At 38.0% G+C, this 18527-nt stretch overlaps 1 protein-coding gene across 1 annotated transcript; it reads left to right on the forward strand.

The window, feature by feature from the left end:
* Positions 1-2898: 2898 nt before the first annotated feature.
* LOC135839665 (uncharacterized) lies at positions 2899-18475 on the forward strand. Its single transcript, XM_065355792.1, has 13 exons — positions 2899-3058; positions 3344-3502; positions 3614-3722; positions 3844-4143; positions 4235-4360; positions 4432-4543; positions 4643-4831; positions 4932-5111; positions 5192-5364; positions 5466-5576; positions 8624-8745; positions 16953-17192; positions 17327-18475. Coding segments are annotated over exons 3-13 (2055 nt in total). The 5' UTR covers positions 2899-3058; positions 3344-3502; positions 3614-3720; the 3' UTR covers positions 17827-18475.
* The last annotated feature ends 52 nt before the right edge of the window (positions 18476-18527 follow it).

Raw genomic sequence — 18527 nt, forward strand, 5'->3', positions numbered from 1 at the left:
AAACTAACAGCCCTGCTAAGCAGTGATGTCATAACGTTATTCTTAACGTAACGAAAAACGAAAAAACCGGAATTTTTTCCGTTATAATAACGAAACCATAAACAAAAACAAAATTTTTTAAGGAACAAACGATAACGAAATTATAACGTTATGAAAAATCTTTATGCCATAACGACACGAAAAACGAAAAAATTACGTTATTTTTTTCGTTTTTTTACCTACTATTGATGAAAAAATGTACAAAATAATTATTAAAATGTAGTGCAAAATGATTAAAAAATTATCAATCAATTTGAAAAAGTTAGTTTGAAAAATGAAAATATATATATTTTTTTTAAATTAATGAAACACATAGCAGAAACAGGGGTGCTAACCTTAATTATTTTAATTAAGGTTACGGTTTCACTCCAATTTTTTTGTTGACATTTTTCGGTTTTGATTTCAGTTTCGGTTTTGAAATTCAAAATTTCGGTTTCAGTTTGGGTTTCGGTTTTACTCACAAAAATCCCGGTTTTGGTTTCGGTTTTCGGTTTTTTTGGGTTTCACATATTTTTTAAAAAAATTTCTTCGCAACCCAAACAGCAACAACCAAGGACCCAATTTGTTAGGTTCAGTTCATTATATTTATCAATTTCCCTGGATTTCAACTTTCGAGTCTCAAAAGTCAAAAATTAGAAAAAATCTCCCCAAAAAAATTTAAAAACCGAAAAAAACCCAACAGAAAACCTTAAAAAACCGAAAAAAACCGAAATAAATTATATCGGTTTAGGTTTCGGTTTCACTCACGCTGCTTCATTATTTTTGTTCTGGTTTTTTACGGTTTTTAAAAAACCTATGAAATTTCGGTTTTTGTTTTCAGTTTGGGTTTGAAAATGGCTAAAATTATGGATCTTGTTTGGGTTTGGGTTTGGGTTTGGGTTTTCGGTTTTTTGCGGTTACGGTTAGCACCCCTGAGCAGAAAAATACATACCTAAATTATGTACCTATTGAAAAATAGAAGTACTGACAATCGCGGAAAAATTTCATAAAAAATTTAAAATAATCAAAATGGCTCAATATACATATAGTCAATTGACATCAATGCATCAATCAAAATCAACTTGATTAACAAAATTGCTGCTTTCAAGTTTCAAATTTTAATAACTGAAAATCAAAATCTGTACAAAATATACATTTAAAAAAAAAATGAAAATATACCTATGTACATTGTAGTTGTACTAATTAAATTTCTCAAAATTAAAAAAATGGTGTCACCGAAATTTCTCAAATTAGAAATTACCAGAAAATTGCAGGGATGAGGCCCAGCCCAGGACCAGGACCCGAAACCCAAAAAAGCCCTGATTGGCCTGATTATTTCCTTGAAGCCGGAATGTCCAAGCCCCAAAACCTTAAAAACTGTAACCTACAAAGCCCGAAACCTTTTCCTCTGAAAACCAAGCCCAGAACGTGAGCCCCAGAACCCAAACTATGATCAGGGCTTTTCGGGGCTTTTTGGAGCTTGGAAATTTTTTAAATTTTCATTGTAAGGTAATTACTGTTCTGTGCATCTCAAAACTCAAAAGTCATAAAAGATGATTTTCAAAAAAAGATTAAATTTACAACTTCAGCAAAAAGTTTAATTTATTTCAACTTTTAAGTTTTACCTAAGGGGTTTTTGGTACATTATTACATATTTATATTATATTCCCAAGCCCAGAACGTGAGCCCCAAAACCCAAACTGTGATCAGGGCTTTTCGGGGCTTGTGTGAATTATTGTTCAGTGCATCTCAAATCTCAATAGTCAAAAAAGATGATTTTCAATTTCAAGAAAAAAATTCGAAACTCCAGCAAAGCAAAAAGTTTATTTCAAGGTTTTTTTTTGGTACAGTATTTATATTCTGTACTTAAGTAGTTCATTGTTCTTTGAAAAATGATTACTCACTTGAAAATATAAAAAATTTGGATTTTGGACACTATTTAGAAATTCCAAAAAAATTTAATTCTGATTTTTTATTTAAAAAAGTTACATTCAAAACAAATAATTTTGAAAAAAAGAAAAACAATACAACAATAGGAATCTGCCCTTGAAATGTTTTTTTTTTTCAACAGAAAATCAATTTACTCTATTCTTTATTAAAACTGCAATTTCAAGCCCCAAAATGACCAAAAACAAAAAGCCCCGGAAAGCCCTGAACACTAAGCCCTGAATCTGAAACCCAAACCCAAAGTTTCCTGGGCCCCAATCCAAGCCCAAGACCTAATAAATTTTTGATTGAAAGCCCAAGCCCTGGAACCCAGAACCCGAAAAAAATGTTTGGGGCCTCATCCCTGGAAAAATGACTTTTAATTTAATTTAAAAATAAAAATTATTGAAATGAAATTTAATTTGTAAAAAACTTGCCCACAATTTTGCAACTTCTCCCAAATCCCAAATTAAGGAGAAAGGAGAGCCTCTTTCAAAATTCAAAACCATTTTGTACTTTTTTTCAGTTTTTTGTTTTTTTTTCAGAGTATGAGAGTAACCCCCAAAATTTGGGCATTTTTGTTTTTGTACTTTAACGAAAAACGAAACGAAATAACGAAATAGCGGAAAACTGAAATGAAAACATAACGGTAAACGGAAACGGAAAACATAACGGGGAATTAAAAAATAAAAATAAAATAACGTAACGAGAAATTTCACAAATCTAAAACGAAACGATATGGGAAACGTAACGAAAAAAAATTCGTTGTCGTTATGGTTATGACATCACTGCTGCCAAGCACCGAAATCGAAACTCTTTATTTTCCAAAACGAATTCCGCTTTTGTTCCGGATACGTTCCGGGTTTTGTGTGACCGTGAGTCGTGACCTGACCTGCGACGTAACTTAGCAGGGAGTGGGGAATGTCCGGCGTTCGATCACCTCACCCTACCGCCTACCGTTCACAGTGGTTCACCGCTTCGGTTATTGGTTCACTGTCCGAAATTTTCAATTTTGCTATTTATTTGGGAAGACTAGACAACGAAAATGGTGTTGTGTTGATGTTGTTGTAAATGTATTGTAAATGCATTGAAATTTCAAGAAATCATCCAAAAGGTAACGTTTCGTTAGCGAACAAAAATCGCTCTATTCTAATTAAAATTGCGTTCAATCGCGTTCAATTTTGTAATGGTATCTTATGCCAAAACAAATTTTCAACCCAAACTTTGAATTCATCTACGGCTCTACTCTTTAGTATTGAATTAATGGTTGTAGATACTTGTACTTGCGCTTGTGTGTACGGTTTTCTGTGGGTCTATTAATATATGTATTGTTGCTGCTTCGAATGTCGTCCATTTAGCATTTAGGATGTACCTTGATGTTATGTTTGTTTGTTTGCAGGACAAACGCGACGGTGTATGCGTCGGTACGATTATTACAATTGAAATGAATCATTTGGAATACTTCGCTTGTATTGCCTAAGAATTGCGTTTACAAGTGTTGTTGAAGCGTTCCAATTTTCATTACACGCATTGTAAACAAACAATACTTACTACCCTGGTAAGTGGAGGCTATTGGCAAATTTACGATAAGTTTTGCACCGACGCCTATTGGCTTTGGCTGTCTGGTTTACTGTATCAAACTGACTTGTAATCTATTCCTTTTGCCTAGGTGTTGGTAGTTTGCCGGCGCGGCGATACGTTGGACGTAAATTGTTACCGGCCGCGCAGATACATCGAGTACCTACCTACGAACCTACATTGTCAGTAAGAATCAAAATGTGAGTGGTGTTTATGTTTTAATTCGCGTACTTTGGAATAGATAATATACGTGAACGTTTCTGCCATGTGGATGGCGTCGATTCGTATAATTTGAGAATTGAGATCGATTGAATGTTGCAGGATGAGAGGAAGTGGTCGTGGATACTATGGCGGCGATGGCGGTGGTGCCGGACGACCTAGAGGAAGAGGTGCCAGCTTTCGTGGTGGTGGAGGACCAGGAGGTGGACGAGACCGTCCTGCGGCGTTCAATAGTATGTCTAGAGGTGGCTTCGGTGGCGGCGGCGGTGGTAGTTATCGCGGTGGAAGCAGTTTGAAAGGCAAACAGCCGGGAGGTGCGTTGCGAAAACCTACTTGGGATATGTCAACGTTGCAGCCTTTTGACAAGGACTTTTACAAGCCGCATCCGAAAGTACAGAACAGGTATGCTTGGTGTACATATCTCACAACTACTCTGTACAGAGTTGTATTTGCGCGACTACATCCGTTATTTTTACCTGTTTATTGCTCGTAGACCTGCGCAAGAAATCGAACGGTATCGAAGTGAGAAGGAAATCACCGTTAGCGGAAGTGGCGTACCGAATCCGATCGTACATTTCGATGAAATAAATTTCCCAGACTTCATCATACACGAAATTAGGTAAGTGGAGACTGCTTCTTCTCGTTGGTGCTGGTGGAACTCGTTTCATATCGAATTTTGAAATTGTGCAGGAAGCAGGGATTTTCGGAGCCGACGCCGATTCAAGCGCAAGGTTGGCCTATCGCTTTAAGCGGCAGAGATATGGTGGGAATTGCTCAAACAGGCTCTGGAAAAACATTAGCCGTAAGTTTTCGGTAGTCGTATCCGCTACCATCCATGCTGACTACGACGACGACAATTAATCGTGCTAATTTTGTATTGGTTTGTTTCGTTACCGAATAGTATATACTTCCGGCATTGTTGCATATCAGTTATCAACCGAGATTGATGCGACGTGATGGACCTATCGTTCTCGTTCTCGCGCCTACCAGAGAATTAGCTCAACAAATTCAGCAAGTTGCCAACGAGTTCGGTAATTGCACGGCCACTAGAAACACTTGCATCTTTGGCGGTGCGCCAAAAAATCAACAGGTAAGATACAGACGATGACGATTAATATCAACCATTTATGTTGTATTATTGTTGTTGTGGTGTGTTTCTCGTAAAACTGATTCGCGATTCACTTTTTTAGGCTGGTGATTTGGAACGTGGCGTCGAAATCGTTATCGCAACGCCCGGTCGATTGATAGACTTTTTGGAAAGAAACACTACGAATTTGAAACGATGCACGTATCTGGTCGTAGACGAAGCGGATCGAATGTTAGACATGGGCTTCGAACCTCAGCTGCGTAAAATTTTCGAGCAAATTCGAGTTAGCTGTTTTCTATACGTAACTGTCGGCGCTTGGTCGGTGTCTAATGTGTATTCGTGTTTGTATTTTTGTTCGTGTAGCCCGATCGACAAGTTCTAATGTGGTCTGCGACTTGGCCCAAAGAGGTTCAAACGTTGGCCGAAGACTACCTCAACGATTACATTCAAATCAATATAGGATCGTTATCTCTGGCAGCCAATCATAATATCGTTCAGATCGTCGATGTTTGCGAAGATTTCGAGAAAGAAGAAAAGTATACAAATTTGACTGTTTTGCTCGTTTCTTAAAAAAAAAAAACGCTCAAAAATAAGTACCTATATAATATTAATAATTAATTTTTGTTCGTCGCGCCAGGTTACTGCAGCTGTTGAGCGAAATATTCTCAGAACCCGATAACAAAACCATTATATTTGTGGAAACGAAACGCGGTGTCGACGATGTCACTAATCTGGTTAGAAGGGCCGGGTACGTTTCACTTGTATTTCGTAACGTATGTATTTCGTATAGGTATTGCTCGTAGACGACGACGATACAACTGGCTTTTAATTTGAATTAGCCGTTAGGTATATGTAGTTGATTCTAATCTAGGGTTATTCCATGTCAATTCGACCAAAAAAAGGCGATTTTGAAAGTCATATCTTTCGATTTTGCTCATTTTTTTTTTACATTATCTACCCACCCAGCAAATAAGAAACCCGCAATCAGTTTGGTCCCAGCACCCTCTGAGGGTGGGGGGGCTTCCATTATTTACAAAAAAAGAGAAAAAATCAAAATTTTACCAAATTGAGCTATAAAGCTGAAATTTGGTACATAGCCTATTTTCGACCTGCCAAATTAAATTGGAAACGATTTCAACCCGTATTGAGCAGTTCTGGAGCCTCCAGCGCATTTTTGAAACTTGAAAATTTCCACAAAATTTCATCAAGAGCAGTTGAAAAGCTAGAATTCATTCTGTAAACTAATAATTTCAATACGATATAGGCAGTCGACTGCAAGTATGTAGATTTCAAGTCGTTTTGGAGCCTTCAGCGAGTTGTTTGAAAATTACTGGAGCCTCCAGTAAATTTTTGAATGTTGCAATTTCTACAAAAATTCATCAAATGGAGTTGGAAAGCCGAAAGTTGATCCGGATAGATTTTGTGGCATATTTTGAAAAACACAAGTTTCTAAAAATCTGCTGGAGACTCCAAAACGGATTGAAACTGGCTGCGATCCACCTCAGAATAATGTCAAAGATGGGGTGTCTCTGTTTGGTAAAATTTTATGGAAATTTCGAGCATTGAAAAATCTCTTGGAGGCTCCGGTAATTTCTAAAAAGTCGCTGGAGGCTCCAACCCCCTCAGGGGGTGGGTGGGGGGGCTTCCATTATTTTTACATTGTCTGGATGAGGTACTAAATTTCAGCAGCGCATTCCTCCATAACTATGATACTTTAATCAAAACTGATTTCACAGTTCGAAGGGTATTGAATTTCAAACTATTTAAGCAATGGGTCATTCCACGTCAATTGGACCAAGAAGTGGTAGGTGGGTTCGGCGATTTTTTTGAAATTTTTCCTGTGGAAAGACCTTCCGAAGGGATGACCAATGGCGCAAATCGCAGCCCTCTAGCCCATTTTTAACGGCAGCCAGGGGGTGTCAAAGTTTTCAGTGCACCTAAAATATCATCCATTTCAGCAGTTGATTGCTCGATAACCGCGATACCTACCGAAATGGAACTTTTCCCAATAGTTAGGGGATGTGAAAGGCTTTTTGGTGATATCATAAAAATCAGTGTTGCCACTTTTTTTTGTACAAAAAATTAGCTCAAAAAGTTTTAAAACGTAGTTTTCATATCGTTCCGACTCTAAAAAATTCTGAGAAAAATATATTATGCACAACTGTTCATGCTGAACAACATATTAAAAAATTGGGATGGTAACTTGTAACAAAGTCGATTTAAAAAAATTTAAACATTGCGAAAAAATGCGATTTTTTTATTTAAAACATGAAAAAAAGTTTTGATTGGTAAAGTTGGCCCATTTGATCCCTATTTTTACATATCTGTTGAAAAAGTTGAAAAAACTCCTTTCACTCAATAAAATGAACTCATCACAAAAAAATCAAAATTCGAAAAAATTCAATTTTCAATTTCAAGCATCAAAAAAAGTTTAAATTTATTCAGTTGTCTTATTTTGACCACTTTCTGACATATTTCACGAAAAAGTTGATAAAAATCTCACTCACAGCAAAAAAATAAAATTTGCTTTTTTTTGAATTTTTTTGAATTTTGATTTTTTTGTGATGAGTTAATTTCACCGAGTGAAGGGGTTTTTTCAACTTTTTCAACAGATACGTAAAAATAGGCGTGAAATGGGTCAACTTTACCTATCAAAAATTTTTTTCATGTTTTAAATCAAAAAATCGCATTTTTTCGCAAAGTTTAAATTTTTTTAAATCGACTTTGTTTCAAGTTACCATCCCAATTTTTTAATATGTTGTTCAGCATGAACAGCTGTCCATAATATATTTTTTTTAGAATTTTTGAGAGTCGGAACGATATGAAAACTACGTTTCGAAACTTTTTGAGCTAATTTTTTGTACGAAAAAAAGTGGCAACACTGATTTTTATGATATCACCAAAAAGCCTTTCAAAACCCCTAGCTATTGGGAAAAGTTCCATTCCGGTAGGTATCGCGGTTATCGAGCAATCCACTGCTGAAATGGATGATATTTTAGGTGCACTGAAAACTTTGACACCCCCTGGCTGCCGTTAAAAATGGGCTAGAGGGCTGCGATTTGCGCCATTGGTCATCCCTTCGGAAGGTCTTTCCACAGGAAAAATTCCAAAAATATCGCCGAACCCACCTACCACTTTTTGGTCCAATTGACGTGGAATGACCCCATTTTGAAATTTTCAAAATTTGAAAGTTGAACTTTCAGATTGGAAGTTCAAATTTCAAAATGGCGCTGTAAGTGGGAGCTACCATTTAAAATTCTGAAAAAATTTCCAAAGATGTACCTTTTGATGTTTTTTCGAAATATTCAAGTTTCGAGATGGGATCTCTTGATGGAGGGGGAGCATCCCCACCCACAATTCGGCGTCAAACTTTCGAAAAAAATTCTGGGGCATGTGATATATCGAATTGTATGTTTTTGGTAACGCTGAACACGAATATGACGTTAGATTTTTGATTGGACCCTATCCACGGCCCCCAGTACCTCCCCAAATGGGGTAAAAGTTCAAAATAGTGTTTTTTTCGTGCGACACATTAAATAGTATGTTTTTGGTAACGCTGAATACGAATATGACGTCAGATTTTTTATTGGATCCATCCACGGCCCCCAGCCCATCCCCAATGGCCCCCCCAGAGGGGGCTGGGACCAAACTGATTGCGGGTTTCTTACTTACTGGGTGGGTAGATGTTGTAAAAAAAAATTGAGCAAAATCGAAAGACATGACTCAAATATGTTGGTCGAATTGACATGGAATGAGACCCGAGCGATGCGATATCTAAAGGTAAATTTTATTTAGATGGAGAGCGATGGGTATACACGGAGATAAATCGCAAGTGGATCGCGATTACGTTTTGAATCAATTTCGAAGTAATAACACCGACATTTTGGTCGCTACGGACGTTGCCGCCAGAGGCTTAGGTGAGTTTTTCATCGCGTATCTACGTATACCTGTTCTCGCGAATGTTGTTCTTGTTCGCAGTATACTAGTTTTTATACAAACATGTAGGTTACCTAAGTAGGTACAGGTAATTGGTGATTTTTCCGTTTCATTTTTTACTTAATATAAAGTGAAAACATGTAAGGCAACACAAGAGACACGATAATACCCAACGATGTTGGATAAAGTAACGCAAACGCGGTACCATACTTACCTACCACGAAACAGCGAACATACGCGCGCGTCATCCCCCATCTCCTCGAGTGATTTGCTCGTAAAATTGTATGTACTGCAAGCGCCTAATGGTATTGTGGGCTAAAGCTTGTTAGCGATTATGTACCCAATTTAGAAACGGCTCTAGTACTGCGAATAAGCGATAAGGTTACAGGTGTGTTGTGTTGTGTTGTTGGGTGGCTCGCGAGTAAAAGTAAAATCAAACGAACCGAAAATCAGAAAAATTAGCGAAGAACGCCCCTCTCCATATTTTCATGTTTCGACTACGCTGAAATAGTTTTCCACAGTTCCAGACTGATTGCGTTGATAAATCGAGTGGACTCAGACTCAACGATGCCTTATTTACTACGTTACGATTGAAACATTACGAGTAATTAGGTTCGACCGCACCACACGCCATCTCCCCATTGCTTATGTTTGCGTTGACGAACACTCGTTTAATTTGGCTGCTACTTTTATCATCTTCGATGTTGCGCCCTTTCTCCAAATTGAAAATCACATCGCGATGATGTTTGTGGGTGTAAGAACTGGCAAGTACCACCAGGTGCACGCTGCGAAGTGTAAATCGATCCGATCGGTATTTAGCCCCTAACCTGACCAATCCGTTCATCGCGATGATATTGATAATAATAGGTAATTACCAATGCCCGTCGAGTCTGCGAAAATATTCATTACGTATGGAATAATCGTAGACGTTTGTTGGCGCAACTTTCGAATACTCACCCAAGTACACCCACGTTCGTAATGTAATGACGAAATTAGCCCAGCCATATCGAATCTACGATACCCTGTAGAAAAGCAAAGCAAAGCGAAACAAAATAACAAACAAGGCATCGAGTGTGTCCATTTTATTTAAAATCAGTCTGGTGTATTCATTTTTTTTTGATTTGTTTTCAGAGGCACAAGGACTAAAAGTGCCTCTGCTGTGTTTCCTTTGTAAATACGTACGTGGACGTATACATTGTGTTTCGAATTGAGAATTTTCAATTACGTAACGCACCGGCAATAACGAGGATGATGTACGTCTACGTCTACGTGTACGTGTACGTATGGAGCATTGTGGGCGTTCGTTGGCTACCGTAACCGCAACCGCAACCGGTGTGTGCTGTTCGCATCGAGGTAAATTATTGAATTTGTTTTAAAATACCTATCGTACGTAGGCAATATGTTTTACATACTCGTATGTACCTTAACCTTAACCTTACCTTACCGATATACCTACATATATCTATACATATCTGCATGCAAATTGATGCGCACGGTGCTCGTTGTCGAGTAAGATATTTAGCTAAATCTCATCTCATTTAGAAAATATTGTTCGGTCTCTTGTGTTCGCGTTTTAATCCGAGTACGAGTACGAGTACGAGTAGGAAAAAAATACCCGATGTCTAGAGGTACACCGAGCAGAGTATCGACCGATAGGTTGTTTCGCAGTAGGCACCGTATTTCTACGAGTACTTTTCTCTACCTATAGAATTTGCTAAAAATATCAAATACAGCATTAACACGTAAGTGTAAGTACCCTTGCCTATTGGTTGGCAACGTGCTAACGTAAAATAGATACGTGTGGGTGTGATTGATGAAAATGTGATTATACTGATCGCGCATCACGCCGAGTTAAAATGCAGCAATTACCAATTAATCACGCATTGTTTACGGTGACCATCGGCAAATTGTAGTGTACTTGATGAAATATTTAACGCAAAACTCTTTCCATTTTTGCACGAGGACCGAGGAGTCTTCGATTTTTTTCAAAATCAGACCATGTAGGATGTAGGTCATCAAACGATAAAGAATGACGTAAACCGGACATTTTTTCGATTTTTTTTTGGCGGAGCTGAGGGGCTTCAAAGTTCTCCAAAATGGCCGAAAACGGAAAATTTCAGTTGCAAATTGCTTCGGTTGTACGTAGTACAGAATTTGGAATTTTTTTCAAATTGTAGTACTTTGAGAGGGTAATCGACGAATGATGTCAAAATCAGTGTTGCCACTTTCAAAAACCTAAAAAAATATATTTAAAAACTTATATAATTTGAATATAACCATGCTCTTGGCGAGTAAAAATTCTGAATAAAATTCTCAATTATAGTCCTGTTTATGTAGAATAACATATTATCAAAAAATTGGACTGGCATTTTTTTTTCATTTTCGAGGAAAAAAAATTACAAGTTTTACTCTTATTGCGAAAATACGAGGTCTGGAAACTAAGTTCCGGGAAGCCATTCTGAGAGGTAGAAGATGCAACACTGGAGTGTTCGCGAACACGTTGTCTAGTAGATTGGACCTTCCTTTAGTAATGTTCGAAGTTTCAATGCCGTAGGTTGTTCCGTTTTTTTTGTGTGTATATTTTTCGAATGTAACTTTTGGTACCACATCGTGAAAAGGAGGATTGAAAATTACTTCTTGGAGGAATGGTCACCTCCTCAAGACATCTTAGTGTCTCCTCACTATTTCCACACCCCAGATTTGATTCCTAGGGACCTCTACTGGCTCTACTTCATTCTCAGTTGGTTTTTACCTGAGAATCAACACCCATTGCAGTTTTGAGGAGTACTCAAAAACCTCCACTCAAATTTTGAAAAATTCACCTCTGAGGGACACAAAACAGTTTTCTAAATGTGAGAATTGAGTTAAAATATGATGCTTTGAGTTGAAGGAAGACTACAATAACGACTTATGAGGTCAATCTCCTTTAAAAAATATTTTTTACTCACCTCAGAGGACATTTCCTCACAGCCACTTTGCAACAAGAATCTCATGGCCTACTTTTTGTGAGGTTTTGATCACCTGATCTTCCTCAAACATTTCCTTAATTTTTTTTAACATCGCGTTTGACCTTTCGAGACATTTACCTCTCTCCCTGCTGAAAGTCTGATCTCCCTGACTCAAGCATCCTCCTCTCCTTAAGTCACTCCCCAAAGTTTTACGACACGACCTTAAAAGTTGTTCACTTTAAACAGCTATAAATCCCGCAAAATTCACTGGATTGACTTGAAACTTATAACTTATAACAGTATCGAGCACACCAGTGTTGCATCTTCTACCTCTCAGAATGGCTTAACGGAACTTAGTTGCCAGACCTCATATCATCAGAAACCTGAGAAATGAAAATTTTTGCACTTTTGAGAGATTTTACCAATGTGTGGACAAACATGTGAAGAAATCCCCCCCCCCCAAATTTGCCAATGAATTGACGAGAAAGCCTATTTTGACAATGAAATATTTCTAAAATGCAAAAATATTCATTTTTTTTAGGTTCCAGCTTTTGTTTAAGACCACGGCGACATTTTTTCAATATGTGTCATGCCGTAGGTAATGGGCCCATTTGGTTGCTTCTATTTATCCAGATAATTGTGTTTTTAGTGAAAAAGATGAGAGAATCGATAATTGAGGTTTTGATGGATTTCGATGCAGAACATATCCGACTATCGCGTGTTAAAGTATCAAGGCTGCAGGTGCGCCTCAAGCGGAGAAAAATGGAACCAGGGCTTCAAACCCGTACCCCTACCCCTGCCCCTACTCAAATACCCGAATACCAGGGTTGTACAAAAACGTGTTTTTTTTAAAAAAACAAAAAAAAACGTTTTTTTAAAAAAACAAAAAAAAACGTTTTTTTTTTGTTTAAAACGTTTTTTTTGTTTTAAAACAGTTTTTTTCTCATGTTTAAAACTATGTTTAAACACGTTTAAAATGTGTTTTAAACACAAATTCATTTGTTTCGGGTTCACCAAACATGAATTTTTGAGATGTGACGTCATAAAAACGCTATAAAGCTCAAGAAATATTGAAAAATTGGAATCAAAACACAAAATTTGCCTCTAAAAATACAGTTTGTTCAATTTCACTTTTTTTCAATAAAAAACTAAAAAAAAACGTGTTTTTTTTAAAGGAAATTGGAGTTGAAAAAAAACACGTTTAAAACAAAAAAAACACAGTTTTAAACGGCTTTAAACGGCTTTTTTGTTTAAAACATCGTTCTGTTTTTTTTCACTTGTTTTAAACGTGTTTTAAACGTGTTTTAAACGTGTTTAAAACATTTTTGTTTTAAACATGTACAACCCTGCCGAATACCCAAATGAAAATCCAACAATTTCTGTACCTGAACCCGTACCCATACCCATACCCATACCCATACCCAAAAAATGAAATGAGGAATACCCGAACCTGAACCCAAGCCCAAACCCAAACCCAAACCCAAACCCAAACCTGTACCTGTACCCGATAAAGACTATTTTGATCCCAAATACCCGATAGATCGGGTACAGTTCAGGTATTTTGGTAAAATACCCGAACCCGAAAAATTTCAATACCCGTACCCAATACCCATACCCATACCCATACCCAATTCTCTGAGAAATCTGTACCCGTACCCGATACCCATACCCAAAAACGTTTGGGTGTTATGAAGCCATGAATGGAACCAAAGTTTTTCTAAGAAGGGTCCATTTGGTTGATTTTGTTTTTTCGCAGTAAAACGGCGACCTTATATATTGGACAAATAGTTCAAATCGAAGATATGACTGACGGCCACATTTTGGATGCAGAATCCAGGAAACGTTCTGCACATGCGTCAGTTTACTAGTGTTGGTAAATTGGTTGGTTGTGTTAGAAGTAAGTTACGAGTGATGTCGACTGTGTACATTGACTTTTTAGATATGGACTGCTAGCGGCTATGGACACTGTACCTGTGCCCTCCGGGTAAGACACCGAACTGCAGGCAACGGGGAAAAGGGACGATAGAAAAATCTTGTGTCATGCCAATTTCTCCGGCTGGGTGCTTTTGGCTGCACTATACGTCAGTTTGCAAGCAACGGGGAAGAGGGATGGTAGTGATAGTAGTTGGATGCTCTTGGCTGCGCGCGCAGCGCGCTGTACTTCGCATGGTACTTCGTTCAAGAATTCGACACCAGCGCAGCCAAAAGCACCCAGCGGGATAAATTGGCATGACACACGTAATTCAGCCAAGATGGCCGCTAGTTCGTTGTCTTCCCGCAGGTACAGTGTCTATACCATCGACTTTTATTAACCTAGACCGCTAATCATACGCGAAAAAAAACAATTGGTTATGTCGCCAACTCTGTGTAATAAACAATCGCAACTGCACATGCGTCAACAACTGATGATGTGAGTGTGTGTGTGTATATGTGTGTATATTGCTGTTAGTAGTTGAGTTGAGTTTACGGTAGGGGTAAACCATGGTAAACTCAACTCAACTACTAACAGCAATATACACACACACTCACATCATCAGTTCATCAGTTGTTGACGCATGTGCAGTTGCGTTTGTTTATTACACAGAGTTGGCGACATAACTAATTGTTTTTTTTCGCGTATGATTAGCGGTCTAGGTTAATAAAAGTCGATGGTCTATACTAGCGGCCCATAAGCTTAACATATGGCTATTGTCTTGAACATAGTAAGTCAAGGGTTGCAATCTGCGCATGTGCCAGCTCTGTTATGACGTTATACCACGCTGGTACAGTTACAGGGAGGTGCGGGAGGTATAAGGTCGTCACCTGGTTCTACATCATTTTTCAGATTCCAGCATGCGCAGAAGCCAAACCTCGACTAACTGATGAACTATGTTCAAGACCATTGGCTTATGTACCACTAGCAGTCCATATCTAAAAAAATCAATGACTGTGTATCAACTGCAATGCTGAACCATCTCTCTCCACTAGCACCTGACCAATCACGACACTATAAAAATCATGTTTGGCGTATGAGCAGAACGTTTCTTGGATTCTGCATCCAAAATCTAGCCGTCACATTATGCCTCATTTTCAACGTTGAATTATTTGTCCATTATACAGTAAGCGCCGCTTATTATCATTGCGCTTATTAGAATAATTCGCTTAATAGAATGGAAAGTCCTTGGGACAGAACGGCTGTATCTTTTTACATTGAAAGAATTTCGCTTAATGTGGTAATTGAAGGTGATTGAAGTCGGTTAATGGAATGGAAAAGTTTTCAAAAAGCAACAAAAATCAATGAAATAGGAATACTTTTTGTCAAAAAAAAAAAAACAAAAAATCAAACAAAAAGTCTCGTTTTTTATCTAAAAAGTTGAAAAAAATCTCCCTTAAAAGTCTTTTTTTTGTTAAAATAGTCAAAGTTCTCGACTTTTTGCAAAAAGTTCCAACAAGACCTACTTTATTCCAAAAATTGTTCAAAGGTCTTGATTTTGCAGAAAAAAAGTTTATCTTTTTAGCTTTTTTTTCAACATAAAATCGCCAAAAAATGCAAAAAAATTCTCACTTTTTCGAAAAAAATTACTAAAAAGTGTAATTTTTTTGCCAATAATTTCCAAAATTGCCACATTTTTTGCTTAAGCCTCGCTCATTTCCCAGAAATTGCCGAAGAGGGCCATTTTTTGCCAAAAAAGTTCTGCTTCTTGCTAAAATTGCCGTTCTTGCTTTTCGCCAAAAATTTTCCACCTTTTTATACGTACAGTATACAATTTCAATAAATCGTCTTTTTCAAAACTTTTTGCTTATTGGAATAATTCGGTTAATAAGGCTTTTGACGTATTGCGGGTTGCATATCGGTTTGCCTGAACTTTATCGGTTTGGTGGGCATTCTTATCAGTGAGTATCAAAATTTCATATTTTGAGCAATTTTTACAAGATGTTTTTGAAATTTATAGCTTTTATTTAGTTTTCCCTTCAATTTTAAACACTGTTTAATCCTGTGATGGAAAAAGATCCCCTCTTTGTCGAGGTTCAAAGACGTTTTATCAACTTCTTTAAAATTCGACGAAGAGAGGATATTTTTCTATTACAGGGTTTAACAGTGTTTAAAATTGAAGAAAAAACTAAATAAAAGCTATACATTTCAAAAACACCTTGTGAAAATTGCTCAAAATATGAAATTTTGATACTCACTGATAAGAATGCCCACCAAACCGATAAAGTTCAGGCAAACCGATATGCAACCCGCAATACGTCAAAAGCCTTATAGAATAGCAACCCTTCTGTCCCAACCCGATCACATTAAGCGGCGCATACTGTATATGGTAGACGCATAAACATGAAAAGATTGAGTAAAAAAATTGCTATATTTGACATCAGAAACAATAATCTTCTATTTTAGGTATGAAGGTTTTGGGATTACATGAAATTTCAGCTTTTTTCAGAAAAAAAAAATTGGAAGGCGATTTTCTCAAAAATTGAGCTTTTCAAATTTTTAGTTATACATTTTTTGGAGGTTTTGTTTTGCACTTTTTGGGCTTCTATCCAGCTCATATGATTGCTCCGGAGGTCTACTTCACCCCCCCCCCCAACCCATAACGCAATATTGACCAAATGGGCCCATTACCTGCCGAATGACACATTATATGTTCAAAAAATGTCATTTCTCGTCAATTTGTTGACAAATGGTGGGGGGGGGGAGGGGAATTTTTTTTCACATGTTCGTCTACGCAATATTGGTAAAATACCTCGAAAGTGCAGAAATTTTCATTTTTCAAATTTCTGATGGTATTTTTGCAATAAGTGTAAAACTAGTAATTTTTTTCTCGAAAATGAAAAAAAATGCCAGTCTAATTTTTTGATTCGTTATTCTACATGAACAGGACTAATATTGAGAATTTTTTTGGAAAAGCACGCAATTTTGGAGTTGAAAATTCTGAATATCTTTGTATTCTTTTTTTTACCTCATGCACAAATTGCAGGGCGAAATCAACAATTTTCCAAAAATGTTGCGTTCTCGTTTCCCTTTGACGAAGAAATTTCATTTTCAAAATCCAAAAGGCTAAAAAAAACATGATAAAATAGCGGATTTTTGATTTGGGATCTAATAGAACAATTCTATAAAAAATGGTATAGTACAAATGGTGGAGGGGGGGGGGGGTGTATAAGTACGAGTATTTTTGAGAAGAGCATACTCGTATCACACGCGAATGCGACGACGCTTTACAATTGCATGTAGCTATACGTTTTTGTATGTATTTCAGACGTGGACGACGTTAGATTCGTTATAAATTTGGACTATCCCAACAATTCGGAAGATTACGTTCACCGTATCGGACGAACTGGTCGTTGCGGTCGCACCGGAACGGCGTATACGTTTTTCACGCCAGCCAACGCTAGACAAGCCAAAGATCTAATGTCCGTCTTGGAAGAGGCCAATCAAGCCATCAATCCTAAATTGATCGAACTCGTTGAAATGGTCAATGCCGGAGTATTCGGAAAAAGTGAGTACCATCGTTTGCCAAACGAATAACACAGCGAAAGGATAGCATTAGCGTACTGTCGAAGAATAGCATTAAAATTAGCACCTAGTGTACATTATGAATACACAATATTACGGTACGTGTATATTTTACAGGTCGTACACGTTTCGGCAATCGAGACAAAACACGAGACCGTAGAGGTGGAGCACGCGACTCTTACGGTGGCGGTAACCGAAGAGGTGGCGGCGGAGGATTTTTCAACAGCGGCGGCCGCGAATCCACTTTTGGCCGGTCTGATAATAAATCATCGTCGGCTGCCAATAACTATACGCCTAATCATCGCCAGTTCACCCCCTCATCGACAGCCGTTAGAGGTTCCAGGGGTGGCGGTAGCGGCGGCGGCGGTGGCGATAATTATTGGCCGAGTAGCGGAAATGGCGGCGGCGCTGGTGGCGGTGCCGGTGCATCGTGGACAGCGGACCGTAGAAACGCTCCAACAGGTGGCAATCGCTCTAGATGGGAAGGCACGTCCGGCGGTGGTGGCGCTGGTGGCGGCGGTGTTTCCACCAGAAACGGAGGCGCCGGTTTCGCATCTCAACCGCCTCCTTTGATGCAGTCGTATCAACAACAGAACCAAACCGGTGCTGGCTGGTAGTACGGTCCGGCCAGTGGTCACCGGCGCGGCGCAGCGCTCGTCGCCTGTATTTTTATTTCGTGTAATTTTGTAAATATATATACCTACCTCTACCTAGCTACATTATTATGATATCGAGTGTACTAAGTAGCTACAATAATATGTGTATATCGCCGCCGTACGTTTTACGTTTTATACTACTTAACGTGACTGTTTTATACCGGCGCCGCGCCGCACCGCACTGCACATCCGTATTTTTCATCTTCATGTACGAGTCGAGTTTGTTTGTGTATTTGTAAATGTTCCTCTACCTACCAATATGTCGTAAGCCCGCGCCAGAGTGACTCTATCTTGTTTTTTTCCTTTCTTTTTTCCGTTTTTGTTTTGTTTTATTTTTAAATTTTTTTTGTGTTTTTTTTTGAGTGTGCGCGCGCGTGTTTGAGTGTTTTTTACATGGGGCTAGTACGACACGATTAGTATATTGAAAAATAGGAGAGAACTACAGAGAATGGACTAACGAGTGAAACGAGAAAACGAGCCAAATTATTCGTAGACTATGTAACTATATAACTAATCGTAAGTAGTGCCTACAAGGTACGCGATACGATTTAATTGTCGAATATGTATCACTTGATCTGTACAATTAAAATTATACATACTTGGAATTGAATTCGATTGTAATGAGATTCATTGTTGCTGTTGGAACGAGGCAGTTGATGCCG

The sequence above is a fragment of the Planococcus citri genome, chromosome 3, assembly GCF_950023065.1.
Source record: "Planococcus citri chromosome 3, ihPlaCitr1.1, whole genome shotgun sequence".
NCBI classification, from domain to species: domain Eukaryota; kingdom Metazoa; phylum Arthropoda; class Insecta; order Hemiptera; family Pseudococcidae; genus Planococcus; species Planococcus citri.

Coding starts and splice junctions, on each gene's coding strand:
- LOC135839665 (XM_065355792.1), top strand. Junction 4,832..4,931: donor GTGCGCCAAAAAATCAACAG/GTAAGATACAGA, acceptor TCACTTTTTTAG/GCTGGTGATTTGGAACGTGG. Junction 5,112..5,191: donor AAATTTTCGAGCAAATTCGA/GTTAGCTGTTTT, acceptor TTGTTCGTGTAG/CCCGATCGACAAGTTCTAAT.